This window comes from Thamnophis sirtalis, unplaced genomic scaffold, assembly GCF_051295495.1.
Source record: "Thamnophis sirtalis isolate CommonGarterSnake01/CBP01778 unplaced genomic scaffold, rThaSir2_p1.2 scaffold_4, whole genome shotgun sequence".
In the NCBI taxonomy this organism is placed as follows: Eukaryota; Metazoa; Chordata; class Lepidosauria; order Squamata; family Natricidae; genus Thamnophis; species Thamnophis sirtalis.
In genome coordinates, this window is record NW_028261384.1 from 87,876,534 (window position 1) to 87,898,818 (window position 22,285).

General features: G+C 35.8%; 1 protein-coding gene and 1 non-coding gene across 3 annotated transcripts in view; both read left to right on the forward strand.

Moving 5' to 3' along the window:
• Positions 1–22,285, forward strand: part of PTCD3 (pentatricopeptide repeat domain 3) — a 35,196-nt gene that overhangs the window by 1,756 nt on the left and 11,155 nt on the right. For both annotated transcript variants that reach the window (XM_014076218.2, XM_087713316.1), the window contains exons 3-15: positions 254–287; positions 1,609–1,654; positions 2,175–2,243; positions 3,256–3,360; positions 7,677–7,800; positions 8,517–8,620; positions 8,895–8,959; positions 10,236–10,323; positions 10,407–10,467; positions 12,379–12,461; positions 13,334–13,478; positions 15,318–15,368; positions 15,938–16,027. In XM_014076218.2, coding sequence (XP_013931693.2) covers positions 254–287; positions 1,609–1,654; positions 2,175–2,243; positions 3,256–3,360; positions 7,677–7,800; positions 8,517–8,620; positions 8,895–8,959; positions 10,236–10,323; positions 10,407–10,467; positions 12,379–12,461; positions 13,334–13,478; positions 15,318–15,368; positions 15,938–16,027 — 1,065 coding nt within the window. The remainder of the gene's footprint in view (positions 1–253; positions 288–1,608; positions 1,655–2,174; positions 2,244–3,255; positions 3,361–7,676; positions 7,801–8,516; positions 8,621–8,894; positions 8,960–10,235; positions 10,324–10,406; positions 10,468–12,378; positions 12,462–13,333; positions 13,479–15,317; positions 15,369–15,937; positions 16,028–22,285) is intronic.
• On the forward strand, positions 12,158–12,302 carry LOC148045963 (small nucleolar RNA SNORD94). The gene has a single exon (XR_015696549.1). It is a non-coding gene; the product is annotated as a small nucleolar RNA SNORD94 (small nucleolar RNA).

Genomic DNA, 22,285 nt, shown 5'->3' on the forward strand with positions numbered 1-22,285 from the left:
TAGTCTATATTTGAAAATGAACCTGAAGACTGGATTTGTTTTTGAATAAATTGATCTTAGATAGGATAGCTTCTTTATATGGCAAAACTTGCTTCTGATTCAGATAACTTAAAATTGTTGTTTTAAAATAGTCGAGTTTAATGACTAATATGCGGTAATTCCATTCAGAATTAAAATTTTAATAGTTAAACATTTTCCAAATTATTCGGTTTAATAACTTAGTTATAGTTGTTTTTGTTTTTCATAATTGCAGAAGAAACTATTTTCCTTCCAAGAAAAAAAACCTGGTGAGTGAAATTCTTTTTTGTCCCAGGGACTGTATTACTATCCTTTCATGGCAACTTATAATAAGTTTAAAATAACCATAAGCCATAAACATAAATAATAGTATACAGCATTACAGAGCCTTTGTGAAATTATTGTGAAATTTTCCCATAAACCATCAGGAATTTATTGCATTTGCTGGATCAACTGAAGTTCATAAACATTTTTGTTACATAATTTCTTGCTGTAGGATATCTGTCTTCTGTAGAAAAAACATTCCTAGAGGCTACCCCAAATGCTTAACCTGCAGTTGTAAACAATGTGAATATTTGATTGTAAGATTATCATGTTCTAAAATAACATGATATCTTCATGCAGGTTTCTCCCTTTTTAAAGTAGTACCAGTTCAAAATAAAATGTGAGTCGTGCCTAAGACATGATTTCCTGTTTAGATGTGGTTGTGCATGTTGCCATAGCTAGACCGTGTCAAACATATCTACTATGCAGTTGTCATTCCTTTGGCGTGTGTTTGCAACCCGCGACTCTAGATCTCCATGCGGCTCTATGGGCCCCTTGCTGTGGCTCCCTGCCAAACTGGATCCCACCCCTGGTTGGCCCTCGCCCTCATCTTCCCACTCCCTGGGGTATATGTGTGTGATGAGTGACTGTGAGTTGGTCATGCCCATCCAGGTTTTGTGACTCCCAGTGTTTTCATTTCTGTGGGAAATGGGTCCAAATGGCTCTTTGAGTATTTAAGGTTGCAGACCCCAGGTCTACTACAACTATGGCCTAAGTACATAAGCTTAACTTCTAAAGTAAAATATCTGCACTGCACAAGATATTTTTAATTAATTAAAAAAACTACTACTTTGCACTAAGGAGGAGTTCCACACTGGAGGTAGCTGCTGGATTGATGGTATGCTCCACCTCCCAACCTTGCTCTCTGCTGTCGACCCATCCATCTTTTTGATGTATTCTTGTGTTCCTTTTTCATTGTTTATTTTATGAATTCTATTTTACTTCTAGTTTATCTTCCTTATCCTATTTTATTTCTGTTTATCCTCCTTTCATTTTCTTCCTTTTTATTATTGCAATGCCTAAAGTAGCCCTGTGTAGGTGGCAAATAAATTTAACAATTAAATAAATAAATAAATTTAAATAAAAGCTTATTCATTCAAGCTTGTTTATTGATAATTGAATAGATAGGGTTCTGAAGCTTTATTTTAGATCTCTGTATCCTTGATTTTGTTCAGTAAATAACACCATATTTTCTTTTGAAATCAATATGTAAATTAAAAATAATACTGCAAATTTAAACTTTTAACACATTCTGCTTAAAATTAGGGATAAAACTGCAGTTCTTCAGGCACTTGCATTAACTGTAAACAGGGTAAGTACTACAAAGTTTAATTGTGTTACTAGTTCTTTTTTGATATGAAATACCCTTGTAATTGCAAAATATATTTTTAGCTGTATCATATGTTGCCTTTAATATTATTTCATGTTACATGTATTCCTGTATATGAAGGGGGGAAAGATGATATTTCAGCTAAATAAGTTTCAAACGTAATACTGTGTTTGGTGTTGAAAAAAGCTAATTTTTTCTTCCGTTATAAACAGTAGCATAAAGATGTTGTTTACAAAGTGTTAACTTTTGATAGCTGCAGTTTTCTTCTGAAATGTTTTACAGAAAGTTAATTCATATCCTAAAACACATGTTTGTCTCTTATCAAGTCTTCTTTTACAAATATACAGTAATAGTAAGGAGTACAGTCATGAGTTTTTCTTAATAAAAGAGCTTTTCAATATTAAATTATTTGATAAATTTAATATCAGTACAGCAGAAAGATGAATTTACTGTTCATTTGAGCAGAATCTATACATTAAATGCTTTTTCTACCTCCTCATAGGATATTACAGCTGTTCCCTATACATTTCAAGATGATCCTTATCTTATCCCTAGAAATTCTTCAGAGCATGTAAGTGACTCTTCTGAAACTATTTGCCAGAAGCAAACAAAACAATGGTTTACTTCTCAATCATTGCTATTTGTACATATGGAGGAGTATAACTTCCATTATTTCTAGTATACTTTTGGCATTCTAAATTTCCTTATTTTACACAACGATAATCTACTAATTGAGGCTCAGTTGGAAGAGGAAAAGCTACATCTATCTCTCCCATTGTGTCGTTTGCAGAGCTGCTTACTAAATGTCACATATTATAAACACAAGAAAATAATAATTAAAAAATTAGATGTTTAGTAGACGACCTTACTTAATGTTAATAAGGAAAATGTATTTGCTTGTAGGGGTTACATGTAGTCCTCTATTTGGGACTACGATGTAGCCCGGAATTTGGTTGTAAATTATTGTAGTCATAAGTTATGTGATCAGTCTGAATTTTATGATCACTTTTATGATAATTGTAAAGTGAGTCAACATGGTTATTAAGCAACTTACATTGAAGCATATGGTTGTTAACCAAACCAAGGTTATCTCATAGACATCTTTTTGCTTTTTAAAGTTCATTGCAAACTGATCATAAGGCAAGTACTTTACTTCCTTAATTGAAAGGACTCCTGCCAATAAACAACATTGGGAAAATGGGACTTATGACTGTTGTAGCATCCTCATGGCCATGTGACCATAATTTGGGTGCTTGGCAAATGGCATATATTTATTGTGGTTGTAGCATTGCAGGGTTACATGATCACCATTTGCTATCTTCCTAGCTGTCTTCCAACAAGCAAAATCAGTGTGGGAAGCTGGATTCCATTAATGACTACATGATTAACTTAACTACAGTGATTTCTTAATCGTGCCAAAAAAAAGATAACAATATCGGTGCATCTCAGATAGCAAATGAGGTCAGACAAAAATTCTGATTCCAATGTGCTTGTAAGTCAGCAACTACTTGTATGATGAATAGGATGTGTTATATATTATTCCTCCCCCTCCCCAAAGTAATACAGGTATATTCTGTTCACAGCATTTCTTTTCCACGTCAAAAGCATCAGGACAGAATGCAGCCAAATTTGTTATTAATGCACATCCTGAACTTTTTGAGAAAGACTATGCTGAACCTCACATTCAGGTAATCTTTGCACTTTATGTAATATTTAATTCACATTTATTATATACAGTGATAGATTTCATATGCACTGAACAACATTACTTCCTCAATTAATCCACTGCTTCAATTCTATACACTTAAATAATTTAACTTGAATGAGTCATAATTTCTTTGCTTTGGCACAATCCTTTGTTCTTTACCATGATAAAGGTACAGCTGTGTGAAAAAGTCCTGAACACTTTCAGTTTTAAGCGGTATTTTTACATGTTTAATCAACTTTTCACTCATAGAAACCGGTTCCACCACAAATGCGCGAACGACAAAAGCGCGCCTGACTAAACCGCGGTGACAAAAGCGCGCTGACGAATGAGCGCTGAAGCGCGCCGACAGAAGCGTGCTGTAACCCTAAACCTAACCCTAAACCTTACCTTAACTTAAATCGCGCTTCTGTCGGCGCACTTTTGACATCGCGGTTTTAGCGCCGCGGTTTTGTCAGTGCTTTTGTCGTTCGTGCATTTGTCGGGTCACGTAGAAACCACGCAAAATTAGTACTTTCAAAATTTCTGTAGTCGTATTGAGATACATATTTTTATTAATATAACCAAAGTTTTTTAAGGTTTTGAGTGAGTTTATATGGTAAAACAAACACAATTTGAATTTTTGATAATGTTAGGGTTAAAAGTAGCCAATCAGCGAGCTTTGGCTGACCAATCAAAATGCGCAGAGGCTAAATCTATGAGCCAATCAATGTTGTCATACTCTGACTATAGATAGGCATGAAAAGCATCGAGAAATTTAATTTAGCTCTGTCTGCAGGCAAGGATGAAGGCCTTTGCTTTCACCAGTACTGAGCAGTGGCTTCGCATCATTGTGCTTCATGAAGAGGGTTACTATTGTATAGAAATAGCCAAGAGACTGAAATGCCATCGCACCGCAGTGAGCAGAGTGGTTGAAAAACACCAAATAACTGGTTCAGTTGATAACAGGCTCTGCTCTGGAAGATCAGGAAAGTCTACAAAATGGCAAAATCAGGCTCTAATGCATTACGATGGCTGACAGGAAGCTCACCTCATCTCAGATTACAAGAATTTGGGGTGAAACATGATGTAAAAGTGTGCACAAGCACACCTTTGCTCACAGACACTTACTGCTCTTGTCTACATGCGTGGGACAAGAAGTATGCTAAGTGGACCAACGAACAGTGGGCCAAGATCATCTTCAGTGATGAGAGCAATAAGTATGGGAATCAGAGCAATAAGTATGGGAATCAGAGCAATAAGTATGTCAGAAGATTTCCAGCATTTAGGCCATACTGTCTGAATCTATCTGTGAAGCATCCATTGCACTTGATCTGGGGCAGTATCACTGCTTCTGGTATTGGTCGGATACAAATCATGCAGGGAATCATGAATTCCAAGCAGTATGTTGAAGTCCTGGAAAAGACCATGCTTCAGCAACTTGTAGGGAAGGATTTTTACTTCCAGGATGACAACGCTCCTTGTCATCGAGCCAAGGCTGTCCAGCAGTGAATGAAGAAGCATGGTATTCGACTCCTGGATTGGCCAGCTCAGAGCCCAGATTTGAACCCAGTTGAGAACTTGTGGGCCAAGATTGGTTACAAAATAAGCAAGAAGTATCCAAAGTCTAAGCAGTACCTGATTGAATCCATTATTGCAGTCTGGCCACATTCTCACCAAAAATCACGTGCAAAGGCTTATACAATCTATGCCGATGTGATGCCGCCTGGTGATAAGCAATAAGGGCTGGCCAATTTCATATTAGTAACCATGTTTGGTTACCTAAACGGTCCTTTTCAGGGCCACAAACAATAAAAAATGTTAACAAAATACTAGCATCAGTCTTAGTCATTGCAATATGTATGCCACTGGGTATGCATCAGTTAATCTGTTTTCATAATCATTGTAAGCATGCAAGAAAATGCACAATCCCCATCCAAACAGCACCAAATTGCAAAAAGCTTATGCTTTTCACTTAAAAACCACCAATATTTATATAAATATGACAATATTTGCATAGCACTTAGCATAAAATATCATAAAATCAATGGCCTATCCAAAAAATGTCGTAAACTGGACTTTTTTACACAGCTGTACTTCAGATCCTCATCTTCTTTCTTCGCTACACATACATTATATATATATATATATATATATATATATATATATATATATATATATATATATATATATATATACACACACACAGTGATAGATTTCATATCTATCACTGTATATATATCAATATATATCTATATCTATATATCTATATCTCTATCTATCTATCTATCTATCTATCTATCTATCTATCTATCTATCTATCTATCTATCTATCTATCTATCTATCTATATATATATATATATATATATATATATATATATACAGTGACCATCCACAAGAGACCATCCAGACAGAAACCCAGGTTCGATTCCCAACATGGGTATGGCTAGCTGATGAGAGCTAAATAGCTTGAAATAGATCTATACTAGTCTCCCTTTATTTATTTATCAGCATAAATATAACAAATGTAACAAAAAGGCAACAGTAAAAAACATTGGGTTTCTGTCTGGATGGTCTCTTGTGACGAGCCGAAGACAGAGAGTGGAAGTGTGACCTTCCTCCCATATTTGGGCATACCAGGGGTTGTGACTTTAAATATATACCTCTCACCCTGGCTGGCTGATAAGGAGTCGAGCTCTGTAGCTCAATGGTTAACACATCTGCCTAAGAGGCAATAGAGCACAGGTTCGATTCCCAACATGGGTATGGCTAGCTGATGAGAGCTAAATAGCTTGAAATAGATCTATACTAGTCTCCCTTTATTTATTTATCAGCATAAATATAACATACATATACATACATACATACATACATACATACATACATACATATATATATTATTGCTTTGACATAGAATAATTATATGTTGTGCTACCTATGTACACATTTATGTTTAAGAATGGATAATCTGACATTATTGTGAGAACTTCACTCAGGACATAGCAATAATAGGGAGAGCAATAAGTCTCTACCTAGAAATTCAGAAAGTAATAAAAAAAATCACTAGTGGAAGAATCAAGGATAAGTTTTGAAAATCACTTTTACCACAAACATAAGAAATCTTAATAATGAACAATATCTGCTCTAAAATCTAACAAATCAGATATGTATGTGATATACATATATACAGATATGGGATATATATATATATATCCCACATATATAAAATATAATCCCACAGGGTCTAAATCTGCAATGTTTTTCCTCTGTGCTTAAATAGTTTAACTTGCTGGGTGTAGCTGCCACAATTAGCTATTTGCGTATTTTAACTCTTCAGAGTGGAGGATATCTGCAATGAAACTGGTTTTGACTGGGATTAGGGTGAAGCTTGACCCAGCACGATCAGAAGCAAGCAGCAAACACAGTTACAATAACTGTTTCCAGATGAAGTCCAGGTGCTTCTCTTGCCCCAAAGCATGATACTTTTAATCTATTGTATCATGCAAGCAGGAGAAAGAGTCATAAGATTGAACCAGCATCTAATATATATAAGATAGTAAGAGCTAATCCTGCTTCACTGTTCTTATTGTCAGAGTAAAGGTCTGAATGTGGATTTCTACCTGAGTTTGGTTATGCACAGAATTATGTCATTGCTGCTCAAGGTATCATTTGATTTACTGGAATTTCCTCAGTGGTGGAGTACATTAGGATGCAGGTAACTGAGAGGGAGCCCAAATAACAAAATGGTTTAATATTTATTTATTAAATTTATTTATTTATTAAATTTATAGGCCGCCCAATCCCGGAGGACTCCAAAGTAGTATCAAATTTAGTAAATTTCTTTTCAATGCATTCTTATTAGTTATATTTGAAATGACGACATTTGATTTAATTTTCAGTATGACTACATATTGGAGCATGATATTCCACTGGGAAGGGTTACGATAAAATTGGAACCATTATAGTACATAGATATGTTTATGACTAAGACTTTTAGAAAACTGAGACTTTTGCTTATACAACCTGTTTTCAAATATTCTAATTGTTTAAGGCAGAGAGCGTAACTCCCAGGCCCAGTGAACAGGTCTGTTCCTACAATTGTTGCTATTTTCAAGACATGCATCCATCAAAATTAAGGAAGTAGAAACATGCTGCTGCTCCCAATCTGAATCCCATCCTCCTGCTTTTCACTGAAAAAAGATAATAGATTTTAGAATGATAAAATAATTAGATATATCAGCCTCCTTGCAGGTTGCTAAATTCCTAATGATAACTTTGTAGAACATTTGATCCTAATTGTATTGTGTTGTTCCCTTTAGAGTCTTATGCCAAAAAAGTCGGTGTTGCAACTTGACGAAGTGAGTGAGGTTGCATTAAAAAATCTAATTCAGCTAAGAAAAGTAAACGCATCTGTGAATATGTATGATCAGCTTCTACAAGCAGGTACTAGCTTAAACCAACAGTTACAATAAACAGATTTGGGTGGATATCAGCTGTTTTAAATTTGCAAAGATTTATCCTATGAGATTTAACTCATTTGTAAATGCTTATAAAATAATGATAGGTATTATATAGTCAAAGCTATTTTGAAATCTTTATTCCGTTTTAATAATAGAAACAAATTCCATTGGTTTTGTTTTTTGAAGATTTATACTAAAGTATTTAAGGAACAGCAGGGTTATTGTAGCATGTGCAGTTATTAGCCATTATGTTTGTGGAAGGTACAAAATATTTATGCTGACAGAATAGAGAAGACAAAGCAACCCAGCTGGTGAACTTGCATAATTTGATTTAATTAAAAAAATAAGTTAATTAAATAAAATAATTTGAGTTATTTCATGTACATTTACAGCCATATTACTATATATATCAACTTTTTAAAATTCAGGCACCTTATAACAAAACCATAACTTAAAACCTCAGAATATTTACTTATCAAACCGCAATCCCTCCTCTCCCCTTTGGAGGGGAAAACAATAGTAAATGCCAGCTTATCCAAAGCCTTGGTAATTGCGATTGGTCATTAAACAACCGATTTTAAATTGAGGATTACCTGTTCTGTTTGTTATGACATTTGAAGTTTAATAATTTATTAATATGTTTATACATCAGCTAATTCCACTGCTATGATTTTTAGTTCATGTTTTTTGCATTTGCAGGAACAGGTATACCTCTGGAGACCGCGAACAGTCTTCTAGATCTTCTATGTTTTTATGGAGATAGAGAACCGGATCAGGAGAATGATAGCAGTTTGGAAAAACAAGTAAATAAGGATGAATGGTTTTTCGAATAAGGCTATACCTGCTATGTATAAAAAATAAACAGTACTTTGGATATTTCTAATTGCTGTGAAAGGGAGCTAGGAGCCAGCCCTGTAGTCCTAGTTTTTCATAATAATCGAGAACTAGAAATAGTTAGTTGTTTGGTGGGACCCTGAACTTTGTATAAAAATATTTTAAACACCTAGTTTAAAAGGGAATTGTGTTTGGCATAGATATGCATGTGCTAGAAGTCTAACATTTGAAATTCTTGTGCAGGAAGAAACTCCGCCAAGAAGGTACTTGGCAAGGAACTCTTCTAATCCCGAACAAATTACATGGAGGTATGAAATATACTAGCAGCAATACATATTTGCATGTATTTAATTGGAAATTCAGGATTTTTTTTCTATATTAAGTAGCTTATTAAAAAAAATACATTAAACAAATGCTGTATAAAAAGTAGCTTAAAATAACCTCATCAGTCTTACAAATATGAAAATATATTTCCTACCATCACCTTTATAGCCCAAGAAACTAAGGAGAATCCCTTCTGAGCCACTTGCTCCACTCACTATCCAGTTGCAGGCCATTCCCTCTGTTACCTAATAGTTCCCTAGGCAGCATCTCTGTACCCTCTCTCTCAAGGTCTTTCCCATATCCCATATATCCGTCCCAACCTTTCCACATTGACAGCCCGGATGGGAGGGTGAGTAGCAGGCACATGGAGCTGCATATGTGATGAAGGGAGCTTGTGTTCATGTGTGAAGTTTCACTAGCTTCAGCAGAGGGTGCTCATGCGAGTGGAGAGTGGAGATTCATGTACATTTGCCCATCACTCGCATGGCCCGGACCAGTAATGAGCCGTGGCTTGGGGGTTGGGGATCTCTGCCATATACTATTACAGTATTGGGAACCATATACCATTATCCCATTGGGAACCAGGCTGCTGCAGCAGCAAACAAGTACACAAAGAATTTAGGAATTTAGGTTGCATGTGCAAAACCATTCCCCCCACATTGCACAACCAAAAAAAGTTTGTGTATCCCTGATCTAAAAGATTTAATTATGGCTATTAGACTTCTATCCTTCCTTTGTTACTTTATCAGTAACTCAAGGCAATGAATATGCCTAATATTCCTTATTCCTCCTATTTTCCCCAAATTAATCCTATGAAGTGGAATGGACTATCAGAGTGACCAGTCTAAAGTCATCCAGCCAGTTTCCATGCCCAAGCTGGGATTAGAAGTCTCAAGGTCCTGGTTTCTAGACCAGCATCTTAACCACTATACCAAATTGGCTTTATGTTAAATCTCAGAAGAAAAGTGATATACAAATATAGTAACAAAAATAATCTTGCATGCCCTTGTGTATGAAAAAATACAGGTACCAAATTAGATATTGTATTTGTTACCTATGCAGTTTGTCAAAAGTATGATGTATAATGCAGTGCATGTTCATCCACAAAGATTTTATATCTTGAAAAAATAAACTGTGCCATGCTTAAAAATATAGCGAGTATGTAATAGGCAAATAGGCATGAACAGATCATAGTACGTTTTATAACCACACATTAGAGAACATTGTTATTGTCAGTATGTTATCTTTTCTAAATTCTAGGGAAAACAACAATGCTGAGAGAGTATTTCACCTAATGCCAGAAAAAAATGCACACTCCTATTGTACAATGATCAGGGGAATGGTGAAGGTACAATTGTAAATCTTTAACAAATTTATTTCTTTTTTTCCGTTCATGTCAATATATTATTTTATACATTTTTGTCATTACAGCATGGAGAGTGCGAAAAAGCTTTTGACATGTATGCTGATTTGGTGAATAAAAATCTTAAGGGTAAGCTTTGGATACTCTTGCATTAAAATGTGCCAATAAGAAAAGCTAGAAATAAGCTGTGCATACAGAATTGGTCCTTCTACAGTATAATTAATGCAATCTTTGTGAGTAGTTCTGTAACTTTGGTTTATATGAAAATGATAGCTGCTATATTAAATAATAACACAGAGTTTGATAGTACAGATAGTCCTCGCTTAATGACAATTCAAACAATTCTTTGAAGTTACGATAGGGCTGAGCAATGGTATTTAGGCTCAGTCCCCAAAGTTATGGATTGCAGGGTGCACTTCAACACCACCCATCCTATTTCCCCCTTTCTCTGTCCTTTTGACCCCCAGCACTCCTGGCTCCTATCCTCCCGTGCTCCACCTCTTGTTTTCCTCAAGGCCTTGGGAAGAAAGCCTCATATAGTCAGTAATTGCCTTGCAAAGGGCCAGGCTAGCCATGTCTTGTCAGCAGTGGTAGCAAGGCACTGGCAACTAATGAATCTGCAAGGATTCCAGAAAGAACTAGGGTTTGTTCCTGAGGGTTTACTGCATGTCTTAGTTTCTGTTTGGAATGAGAGGATGGATGTGTATCGTACCCAGTCTCCCTCCTGGAGATCCCATTGCTGTCTGAAGGAGCTGGGGAAAGTGAATGAGAGATGAAATATCTAGAGATCCACAAAGAATGCACTTCACCAACACAGGTCAATCTGCTGTTTAGACCTAACTTGTGGCAAAAAGCAGCAAAGCAACACTATTTCACTGCCCTGTTTCGTCTTCAAATTGCCATTCAGCAGCCTTGTTTCAGGTGACTCAAGATCTTCTAGGCAACTGTTGATCTTCAAGGGCAAGCAGAAGAAATTTCAGAGCATCTGTTAAACAAAATCAAGTTCATTCCCAGTTAGCTGCCAACCTTGGCGCAGGTCTGGTGGAAATGTCTGTGGAACAGCCTAGCCCTGTTAATTGACAGTAGTTTGAACCTATTGGACCTGAAAAAGCAAACAGGGTCCTTATGACTATGAGTTTGGCCACCTCATATAGACCATGAATGAAGCAGTTTATCCAGATTCTTTGAGTGAGGATTCAGACCTGGAGATGGGAAGGAGACGGCATTGGTTTGGTTGATTTGAATAATCTCTGGGGAGAACAGGGTAGGAGTAGGGCATCCATCCTGGCAATGCTTGACCTGTCAATAGCTTTCATTAACGTTGATCATAGTATCTTCATACTATGAATCAGCTTTGGGGATTGAGAGTGGGCAGAAAGGTGAGCTTTTTCTGCTGAAACCCTCTGGAACAACAAGCCTCCTGGGCTGATGTTAGCCCCAACATCCATGGCCTTTCAGAAATCCCTTAAAACATGGTTTGGGATTTTTTCAACAAATTGGGGACACCTGGTAATGTGTTGGCTATGTTATATGTAATATTCTCTCGCTTCTGGTCTTTTTATTTGTGTTCATTGTTTTAATTGGTTAATTTTGATAGGAGGCTTTATTGCCACTATGTGTGCGATGGTCACATATTTATAGATGATTTATAGATTATTATCTACAAATATGACAAATAAGCGGCCATGTTTTTAGTAAGAAGAGAGGGGAGAAGAGAGATATAATTGATTACATGGCAAAACTGCTTGTGCCAATGGTCTTAATACATGTCTTCCCTCTCTAGATGTAGTACAGGATTTCTGACCATTGGAGATTTCTTGCAGCAATGATGAATGGCGCAGGGGTACGGACCTCAGCTGAATCATGGGGGCTGAGTGTGAGTTATCTGTGTCCCACCATTGCTGGCAAGTGGCTGGCTTTCTGGGACCTGGCTCACATGAGAATTTCGCCTTATACTGAGCTGCTATAGATCTACTGACTGCTTCAATCATAATATATATGCTATTTCTTATGATATAACTGGCTTTCTGTTTGTTTCAGCTGATGTGAGCACCTTCAATACACTGATCTTAGCAGCTGTAAATGTTAAGGAAAAATACATTGAGAAATGGGCATGTATTGAAGTAAGGAGAAACTGTTGATTTTAACTTTTCCATAGCAAATATTTAGCTGAAGTTAAATCCTTTTATGTATTATAATTTATTAGTAATGCACTTTTATAGTATGTATCACCCACATTTGCTCAATTTTTAAAATATTCTACGGTTATATACTTACATTCTGTGTAATCAATTCAAAGGTTTTAATAATATCAGGGAGATAAAGTAACTTCTATATAATAGTCAGTACAAGTGAAATTACAGAAATTCTAGTATTTGGCATATGCATTCAATGCATGTGAGGAGGAGAGGAGTTTTGGTTGTGTATTCATGATTTTTTACCCCATGACACACATATCTCACTTGTATAAACAAAGGAGCTACTCAAAACTACTACTTGGGGTGGGAAAGGCTCATTTAAAGCAATACCTATTGGTTTAATGAAATTTGATTTCCAAGTAGCTTCCAAATGACACAAAGAGACTATTTACAAAAGAAGGGGGCGTTTCCTATTTCTGGGGAGCAGCTTCCTCGGGTTTACCTGGTATCTACATTACTTTCCCTTCAACTGTGGGCAAACATCTTTCTTGTGGGGTAGTTATTTTTAACACTTAATTTAACTGATTAATTTTGGGTTATATTTACTATTGGGAGGTGTTTCTACCTATTTTACTTTATGCCAGATTTATCTTTTATCTTTATAATAATACATTTTAAATTATCAATGTAATTATAGAAGTATGTGGTCGACAGTTTTCTAGAATGGTATTAAATAAATGCGTGTATAAATGCTAAAGAATTGTGTAGTGGAGAAGATGTAGATACAGAGTTTGAAGGAATGGGAACATTGTTTTTACATAAAAGTTAAAACAAAATCTTCATATTTTGGTTAATAGGACTTGCTGAGGCAGATGGCTGAACAAGATATACAACCAAATCTGCTAACTTTTAATGCTATTCTGAAAGCATTGAAGCAATGTGGTAAGGTATCCCGGGCTAAGGCTAGACTGATCTTGAATGAGATGAGAGCGCTAAATATAGGTAAGAAGTTTCTGTAATCTGTAAGATTAATTCAATACACATTTTCTGTATTAAATCTTAGTAGTAATATTTTTTAAAGAGATAATCCTGTGACTAGAATTATATTTTGAATTATTCACACACTTTGACCTGCAAAGTTATTTGTTTAATTGCAAATGTTTAATTAATTAATAATAATAAACTTCAGTACAATGCCTTAAAAAGGACATACAAAAAATGTTGAGACTCCAGAAAAAGTGCAGAGAAGAGCAACAAAGATGATCAGGGGACTGGAGGCTAGACATATTGGGTATGTCTAGTTTAATGAAAAGAAGGACTAGGGTAGACATGATACTAGGGTTCTAATATCTCAGGGGTTGCCACAAAAAAGAGGGAGTCAAGCTATTCTCCAAAGCACGTGAGCGTAGGACAAGAAGCAATGGGTGGAAACTAATCAAAGAGGGAAGCAACCTAGAACCGAGGAGAAATTTTTCTGACAAAACAATTAGTCAGTAGAATAACTTGCCTCCAGAAGTTGTGCATGCTCCAACACTGGAAATTTTGAAGAAGAGATTGGACAGCCTTTTTTCTGAAGTGATATAGGGTTTTTTGCCTGAGCAGGGAGTTGGACTAGAGGATCTCCAAGGTCCCTTCCACTTCTGTTATTCTGTTATGTTATTCTGTTAAAGAAATAGTGTCTTAAAAAGTGAGTGTAAAGCAGCATAAATTTAACTAAATATAAAACATGACCTTATAACATCTCCTCCCTAGTCTTCAGTATAGTTCCTCAGGAGCTCTCAAAGGTTGCCTCCATTATATCTTGAAGGGGGAAAGAATAAATTACTGTGTGGAAAATAATAATTTTTACCCTTAAATTCTACCATGTTTCCCCGAAAATACGACATGTCCTGCTAATAAGGCCATGCCACATTTTTCTGGTGGGCAAAAATATAAGTCCCTGCAAATAAGCCCCTTGGACAACCCACCACCTCCAGCCAGGCAGAGCACCGCTCACCAACCTAGCGGTATCCCGAAGGTGCCAGGCTGCTGGGTTGGTGAGCAGCGCTGTGTCCAGCTGAAGAGGTGGTTGCCGAGTGGCTGCTCTCTTGCGAGCGGGCTTCCAAAGAGCCGGACACAGTCTCATGGGTGAATGGCTGTGTTGCGCTGTTGCAGCACGCAACACAGCAGCCATGAAACAACCACGCTATGAGCAGCCACCCAGCAAACCCCCTTTCCAGCCGGGCACAGCGCCATTCACTGACCTTGGGGTATCGGCAACCCGTGTGAGTGCCTGTTTGCCACCCCCCCAGCTCCCGCGGCTTGGCGTCTTCGAAATGCCAGTGAATGGCGCTCTGCATGGTTGGAGAGGGGGGGTTACGCGAGTGGCTGTTCCGTTCTCACTCACGCGCCTCACAATGCCCTGGCCTAACTCTCCCCGCAGAGCCAGGGCACCTCTGCTGCCGCCACCGCATAACTTTGCTTCCAAACCGAACTGTGGGCCAGCTGCCGGCAGAGCATACAACCATAGAGTGTACGCCCAGAGCGGCCACTGCCAGAAGACTCAGTTTGGAAGCCGCAGAAAAAGACATGTGGCGGCATGAGGCTGTGTCCGGCTCTTTGGGAGCCCACTTGCAAGAGAGCAGCTATCTGGCAACCCCAAAACAATAACCCCTCCCCTCATAATAAGGCCCAAGCCATATTTTGTGGGTAAAAAGAAAATAAGACACGGTCTTATTTTTGAGGAAACATGGTATCAAGTCATTAATTCAAATTGATATGAAATAAATTACATGCATCCAATACAGTGTAATATATTTTTTCATGTCAAGCGTGATCATGATTTGTTATATTTTATTTCAGAACCTAGCCTCGCAACGTATTACCATTTGCTGTGCATGTCACATAACATTGGTATGTAGCGTCTGTTTTTATAGTCTTACAAATTTGTGTAAAATTCTGTTGTAATAATATATCTCCTGGCTTTTACTATATAGAACCTGCTTCGGATTTGCTCTAAATATGTGGATATTTTTGTTTCACCTGAGTTTGAATCTTTTTTCATACCAAACAAAAATAAAATGTTAGTAATATTGACTCTTTTTAATTACATTATATTTAGTAGAAATTTGTGATGTATGGTTCTGAAAGTCCTTGAGAGATTCAGAGACAATTAACTAGGATAATTAACCTGTCCATTGTGCCTGATTTTAATGTACTAGATTGTTATTTGAAAGCCTCATTACCTTGAGTCATAATAACTAGAAAGAATTTGCGTTGATAGGAAGTCTGTTCAATTATGAGCCATAATCATAAAGAAAATTAGTATTTATAACAATCTGTTTATAATTTGCCACTTAATTTATCTGTTGCACCTGACTTCATAATCCAATCTCATTTTCACAGAAACATATTTTACCTGCTTTTAATTATAACATAGTTCAATGAAAATTTAACTCTTAACTCTGCTTTTTGTTGTACAGCTGGATTTTCTGAATCCCAGTCCCATGTGCTATATGCTATAATAAATGAAATGGAAAGAAAAACTTTTTGGCCTCAGGATCCGGATGATAGTATGTCTTTTTAAAAAATTTCATGGCATTTTTGTGTAAGGCATGACTAATGTATAACAAAGGATTTTTTTGAAACTTTGAAAGTTAGCTAATAAACACCAACGTTCTTTGGCATTTGTTTCCATTCCAAGTAATTAATAAATGCATACATCAGTTGTGTAACTAATGTACAACAATATTTGTTATCTGCCTCCTAGAAGATTTTGAAAAAGAGACTAGGATGTTAAACAGTAAATCCTCCATTTGTTAGAAAGAGGTATCAAATAATCAACTAGTTCTTGATATGGACTATATAATCTAATAATTTTGTACCTTGTGGTACAACATCACTTTTTTATGCTTACAGGTGTGATAAAGCCCTGTGATCCAACGCTTGTCTTCTAATTTCATTCTGAAATGCCCTTTTCTCACTATTTTTTTTAAAAAAATCTTCCCTTGAGCTTGAAAGGAAAATGAATTATTTCCATAGTTTGAAGACAAAATTTCAGACCTCTGTTTTGAATTAAAAGGCCAATTCACATATACCTATGATTCAGCATATATACTGGGCTTATTAATATAGTCAAGCCGTATTTCCAAAATCCACATGCATGAGTTTCAGAAAATTCTAGAGAAAATACACCTTCACCTAAAAAAACAATAGAATACTTTAGCTAAAGCATATTTTCTTCCTTATATTTGTATTTTTAACCATTATCATTTTTCCCAGACATTAGATTTGATTCTGCACATGATTGTCTGTTCCTCTAAAGTAAATTTAGAAATCAGAATTAACTCATTGTTTAAGGATCCAATGTAGTTCCAATTCTTTTAAAAGCTTTTGGGAGCTCTCTTATTTTAAACAGTAAAATAAATCTTACAAGTTATCATTTTTTAAAACTCCACATAGCAAAACAAATCACAAAAATGTCCAAAGCACCCAAAAACAAACATTCTCTCAAAAATCCCAGGCTTCATCTTTTCTTTTTCTCTCTCTCTCTCTTTTTGAATATATGTTTATTATTTTTACATTTAAAACTGCAGTACCACAAAGTCGAAGTGGCCATACATTCACATTAACTATTAGCCTACTTAATACATTGTCTATCCTTCTATCCAATCACAATATATACAGTTTGTTCCAGTCTTGTCACCTTGTCTTATACCAATCATAAAATCTATTCCAAACTTCAAAATATTCTGATTCCCCTTTATTTTTAAGTTCAAGAGTGAGCCTATCTGTTTCCTCACAGGCTAACGCTTTTCTGATTATATCTAGCTCTGATGGTGTATTTTCTTTTTTCCAATATTGTGCATAAGTTATGCATGCTGCAGTTAGTACATGTATAATTAGATAAAGTTTATCTTTCTTAAATCCTTCCTATATTATACCTAGGAGAAACATTTCTGGTTTAAACAGAATTTGGCCTTCCACTATTTGTTCTAACCATGATTGAATCATTTTCCTTTTTTTTTTTTTGCCTCATTGCATGTCCACCACATATGATAAAAAGTGCCTGGTGTTTTTTTACTTCCAACAATTTGGGGTCAGATTTTTAAACATTTTGGAGAGTTGTGCTGGGGGGAGATGCCATCTGCAGAACATTTTATAAAGGTTTTCTTTATGCGCCATAGCCATTGATAGTTTCTGATTTAAGTATCCAAAGTTTTTCCCACTTAGCCAATTCCACATTATAAATGAAATTTTTCGCCCAGGCCACCATTGTTTCTTTGACATGTTTTTCCTCTATGTTCCAACAAAAATCTATACAATACTTTGATCAACCTGTTTTCTGTCTGTATCAAAAGTTTATCTAATATTGTGTAATCTTTGGAAATACCTTCCTTCTTCCTATCCTGTGCAAACCTTGATTGTATCTGTAAGTAGGATCACCATTCTACTTGTACCCCTTGTGATGCCAATTCTAATCTAGTTTTATGTCTGTTCAATAACTCTTTATATGTAACTATATTTTCCATATTAATTAAATTTGAGTGTATGTTTCCATCGTAGATAGCTAAATGGATGTTTTGGTATAGTGGTCATGTTTAATTTTGTTCCATATTAATAACGGGGACTGTCTGATGTAGTGTCTATTGAAATATGCGTGTGCAGATCCTTTTTCATACCAAAGGAAGGCATGTCATCTTGTGTGGAGGTCATGACCTTTCAATTTGAGTAATCTTTTAATTCTCAACATTAGTCATTCTTTTAACCATGTTATAGTGGCCACAGTATAATAAAGTTCCCAATCTGGTACTCCAAATCCTCCTTTTTCCTTAGTGTCTTGCATAGCTTTATTCTTGGTTTTCTTCCCTGCCAAATAAATTTCAAAACCAATTGATTCAAATCCTTAAAAAAAACTTTCTAATTTAATGGGAATATTCTGAAATAGAAAAAAAAAATGTTGGTAGCACATTCATTTTTATGACTGCAATCCTACCCATCAGGGGCAATTGTAGGTTTTTCCACCTTTCTAAGTCTTTCTTAGTTTTATTGATCAAATTAGTATAGTTGTCTTCTTTGATGGATACACACCTCGCAGATAAATGTATACCTAGATATTTGACTTTTGACAGTTTGGATATCCAGTTTCTTCATTAACTCCTCTTTCAATTTGGATGTCATATTTTTAACCAGCATTTTAGTCTTTGTCATATTTATCTTTAAACTCGCTACTTTCCCATAATCTGTCAATTCCTCAGTAAGTTTCATACCGGACTTTATAGGATCCTCTAAAACTAAATCGTCTGCGAAAGCCTGTAACTTAAATGTTCCTTTTTGATTTCTAGTACCTTTATCTGTTCCTCTTTACGTACATTCCTAGCTAGAACTTCTAAGGTTAATATAAACATCAGTGGGGATGGTGGACAACCTTGGCTTGTACCTTTCTGAATTGCTATACTTTGTGTTAATTCACCATTAATTATTACTTTGGCTTTTTGATTTGTATATATTACTCTAATCATGTTTATAAATTTAACCCCAAATTCCATGTGTTCCAATTATTGATGCAAAAATTCTCAGTTCACATTATCGAATGCCTTTTTGGCATCGAGAAAAAATAGTGCAACCTGTTTTTCATTATACACTTCATAATATTCGGGAATGTCCAGCATAATTCGCATATTGTTTTTAATTTGACTTCTGGGGAGGAATCCATTTTGATCTGTGTGGATGAACGATGTAAGGAATTTTTTCAATCGTTCTGCTATTATCAGAGTAAAAATCTTGTAATCTGCATTTAGCAGTGAGATTGGTCTGTAATTTTGTATAAACATCTAGTCTGTGTCCACCTTAGGTAATAATACTATGTAAGCCTCCATCCATGATAACAATGTCTTCGCCTCTTTCAACACAGCATTATAAACTTCCAACAGTGTTGGAACAAGCATATCCTGGAATTCTTTATATATTTCCTCTGGCAGTCCATCCGGCCCTGCAGCTTTATTATTCTTCTGTCTTTGTATGGCCTCAATTATTTCTGATGTTTTAATTTCTTCATTGAGCATATCTTTTATTTCCTCTGGTATCTTTGGCAGATCTGACTTTTCCAGATATTGTAGTATTCCTTCCTTTGTATAGTCTCAGTTTTCTCTATATAATTGTTCATAGAACTCTTGGGTAATCCTTTTCTTTTCTTCTATTTGATAGCAGATCTTGCCTTTTTCATCTTGTAATTTATTGATCCAATTCTCTTGCTTCTGCTTCCTCAGCCTATAGGATAGCCACCGCCCAAGTTTATTTGCATTCTCAAAGAAATTTTGTTTTGCTTTTTTTATGAACTGTGCCAATTTTGCTTTTTCAAATATAGACAATTGATGTTTAATCAATTCCATACTTCCTTTTATACTTCTGTTTTGTGATTTCTTTTGAAGTTCACTCTCTAAATTTCTATACCTTTCTTTCAACTCTCTTATTTTTTGATTCTCAATTTTTTTCTTCCTAGCTGTAGCCGATATCGTGACCCCTCTTATAAATTCCTTAGTTGTATCCCATAGGTTTTGTATGGATGTATCTCCTGGCCAGTTTTCTTTGAAGAAAAATCTCAATCCTGATTAACTCCTTTAATATATTCCTGATCCTTTAGGATTGTTCTATTGAATAACCAATGATAACTGTCCTTTTGTTTTTTCCATATAATCCTCATGGGATTGTGGTTGGCCCATAAATTGGGTTCTATGTCTATCACCTTCACTTCTGGAATTAACTCCATCGACATCCAGACCATATCTATCTTGACCAGGATTCATGTCTATTCGAGTAGAAGGTATATTCTTTCCCTCTGGACATCTTTCTTGCCATACGTCATAGATATTTAATTCTTCGGCCATTTGGAAGAATGACCTCGGCAACATTCTCCTAGCTCCTTTTCTCTTCTTTCCACTTTTATAGTCCCATTTCTGGTCAACTATAGCATTGAAATTACCCATTAAACAGACATTTTCGTTTCCCATCTCTCGAATAATGCTATGTAGTCTATAATAAAAAAATTTTCCTGACCTTCATTAGGTGCATATTACAACCAGTAACACCTTTTTTTGGTTTAACATTATTTCTACAATTAATATTCTCCCTTCCTCATCATGATAAATTAGTTTAGTCTGGATTGTGTCTTTAACATATAATGCTATTCCTCTTTTCTTTTGATCAGCTAATGCCATGTAAAGTTTACCCAATCTAGGATATTCCAAGATCTGGATCTGTCGTTTAGTTATATGGACCTCTTTCATTGCAATTATATCGTAATTCAAACTTTTTAGTTTATTAAAGGTTGTTTTTGTTTTCTGGGGCAAGTTTAGACCATTGATATTCAATGATAGAATCTTGATTTCTCCCGACATGATTCTATGTGTATTTAGGCCATATGCTTCTTGTTGCACTTATCTCTCTCACTTCTTTTGGTTCTTCCCCTTTTTTCTCTAAAACAACTTATTTCTCCTTTCTTGTCTCCATTAGTTCCTTTTCTCTTATCAGTACCCTGAGTCCTTGCATCCTTGCTCCCAACTATTCTCCTTCATCTTCCTCATACTCCTGTCCATCAAGATTGTTGTAAAAAATCTTCCGCTTCTTCCACTGTGTCTATTCTGAATCTTCTATCTCTCCAAGTTACCACTATGTCCTCCGGCATCAACCATCTGAAGTTAATTTCCAACTTATTCAGCACAGATGTTAAAAATTGATAGGGCCACTTTAGTTCTCTGATTCTCCTCGGTGCCTGTTTTATGACTGTTAATTGTTGATTTTGTGGTATCGGATCATCTCTTGTTCTATTCAGCACCTCGTTGCATATTGATTTTTTAACGAACATAATGGACTTCCCTCGGGAGATTGTTCTTTTTTGCATAGTTTGTCTGGATTCTATATGTCTCATCAATCTCACTTGCCATCTCATCTTTTCCTATTCCCAAAGCCTTTGCCATAAGGTCTGCCATCAAATCGGGTAAATCCTCGCCTTTTTCTTCCTTTACATTCTGAAATCATAGAAATTGAGCCACTTTCTTCGATTCTAATGTGAAGACTGTTAACTCAAGTTCTTTATTTGCCTGGATCAACTTAGAATTCAGCTCCTCCATTTTTTCCTCCTCCTTTTCCATCCTTCCTTCTATTGTATTTATTCTTTGTTCGTTTTCATTAATCTGTTCCTGGAACTTTTCAAAGTTATCATCCATGTTCTTCATCCTCTCCTTTAGTTCTCCAGTATCATTTCTTATTTCTCTGATATCCTTTTTCAGTTCTTCGTGGTTTTTAGCCAATCTCTTGCATAACCTGTAATATCATCTGAAGCTCCTTGGTTGAATTAGATCTTTCTCTCTGGAGCATATCCTCAAAGGATCTTTGGTTCAAAGGGTAAGCAGCTGCTAGAGACGGCTGGTATGCTGGTTTCCTCCCCATGCCAATTTTCGTTAGATTTGTAATGCTTGTCATTTTTTTAAAGAATTGGGTCCCTAATTTAGTTATTTTCCAGAATTCCCACTTCTCTCACTCGTAAATTTCTCCAGTACGTCCGTCTTTCTTTCTTTCTTTCTTTCTTTCTTTCTTTCTTTCTTTCTTTCTTTCTTTCTTTCTTTCTTTCTTTCTTTCTTTCTTTCTGCCTTCTTCACCCGCCCTCTCTTTCCTCTCCCTCTCCTTTTCCCTCTTTCTCTACTCAATAATCAATTTTAAGGAGAATTAAGGGGTAGTATAATCTATATATCAATAGATTAGTATATTATATGAAAACAGCTATCATAAAATAAAAAGAGAACGAGAGAGACTTGTCAATTTATCTGTGTGTG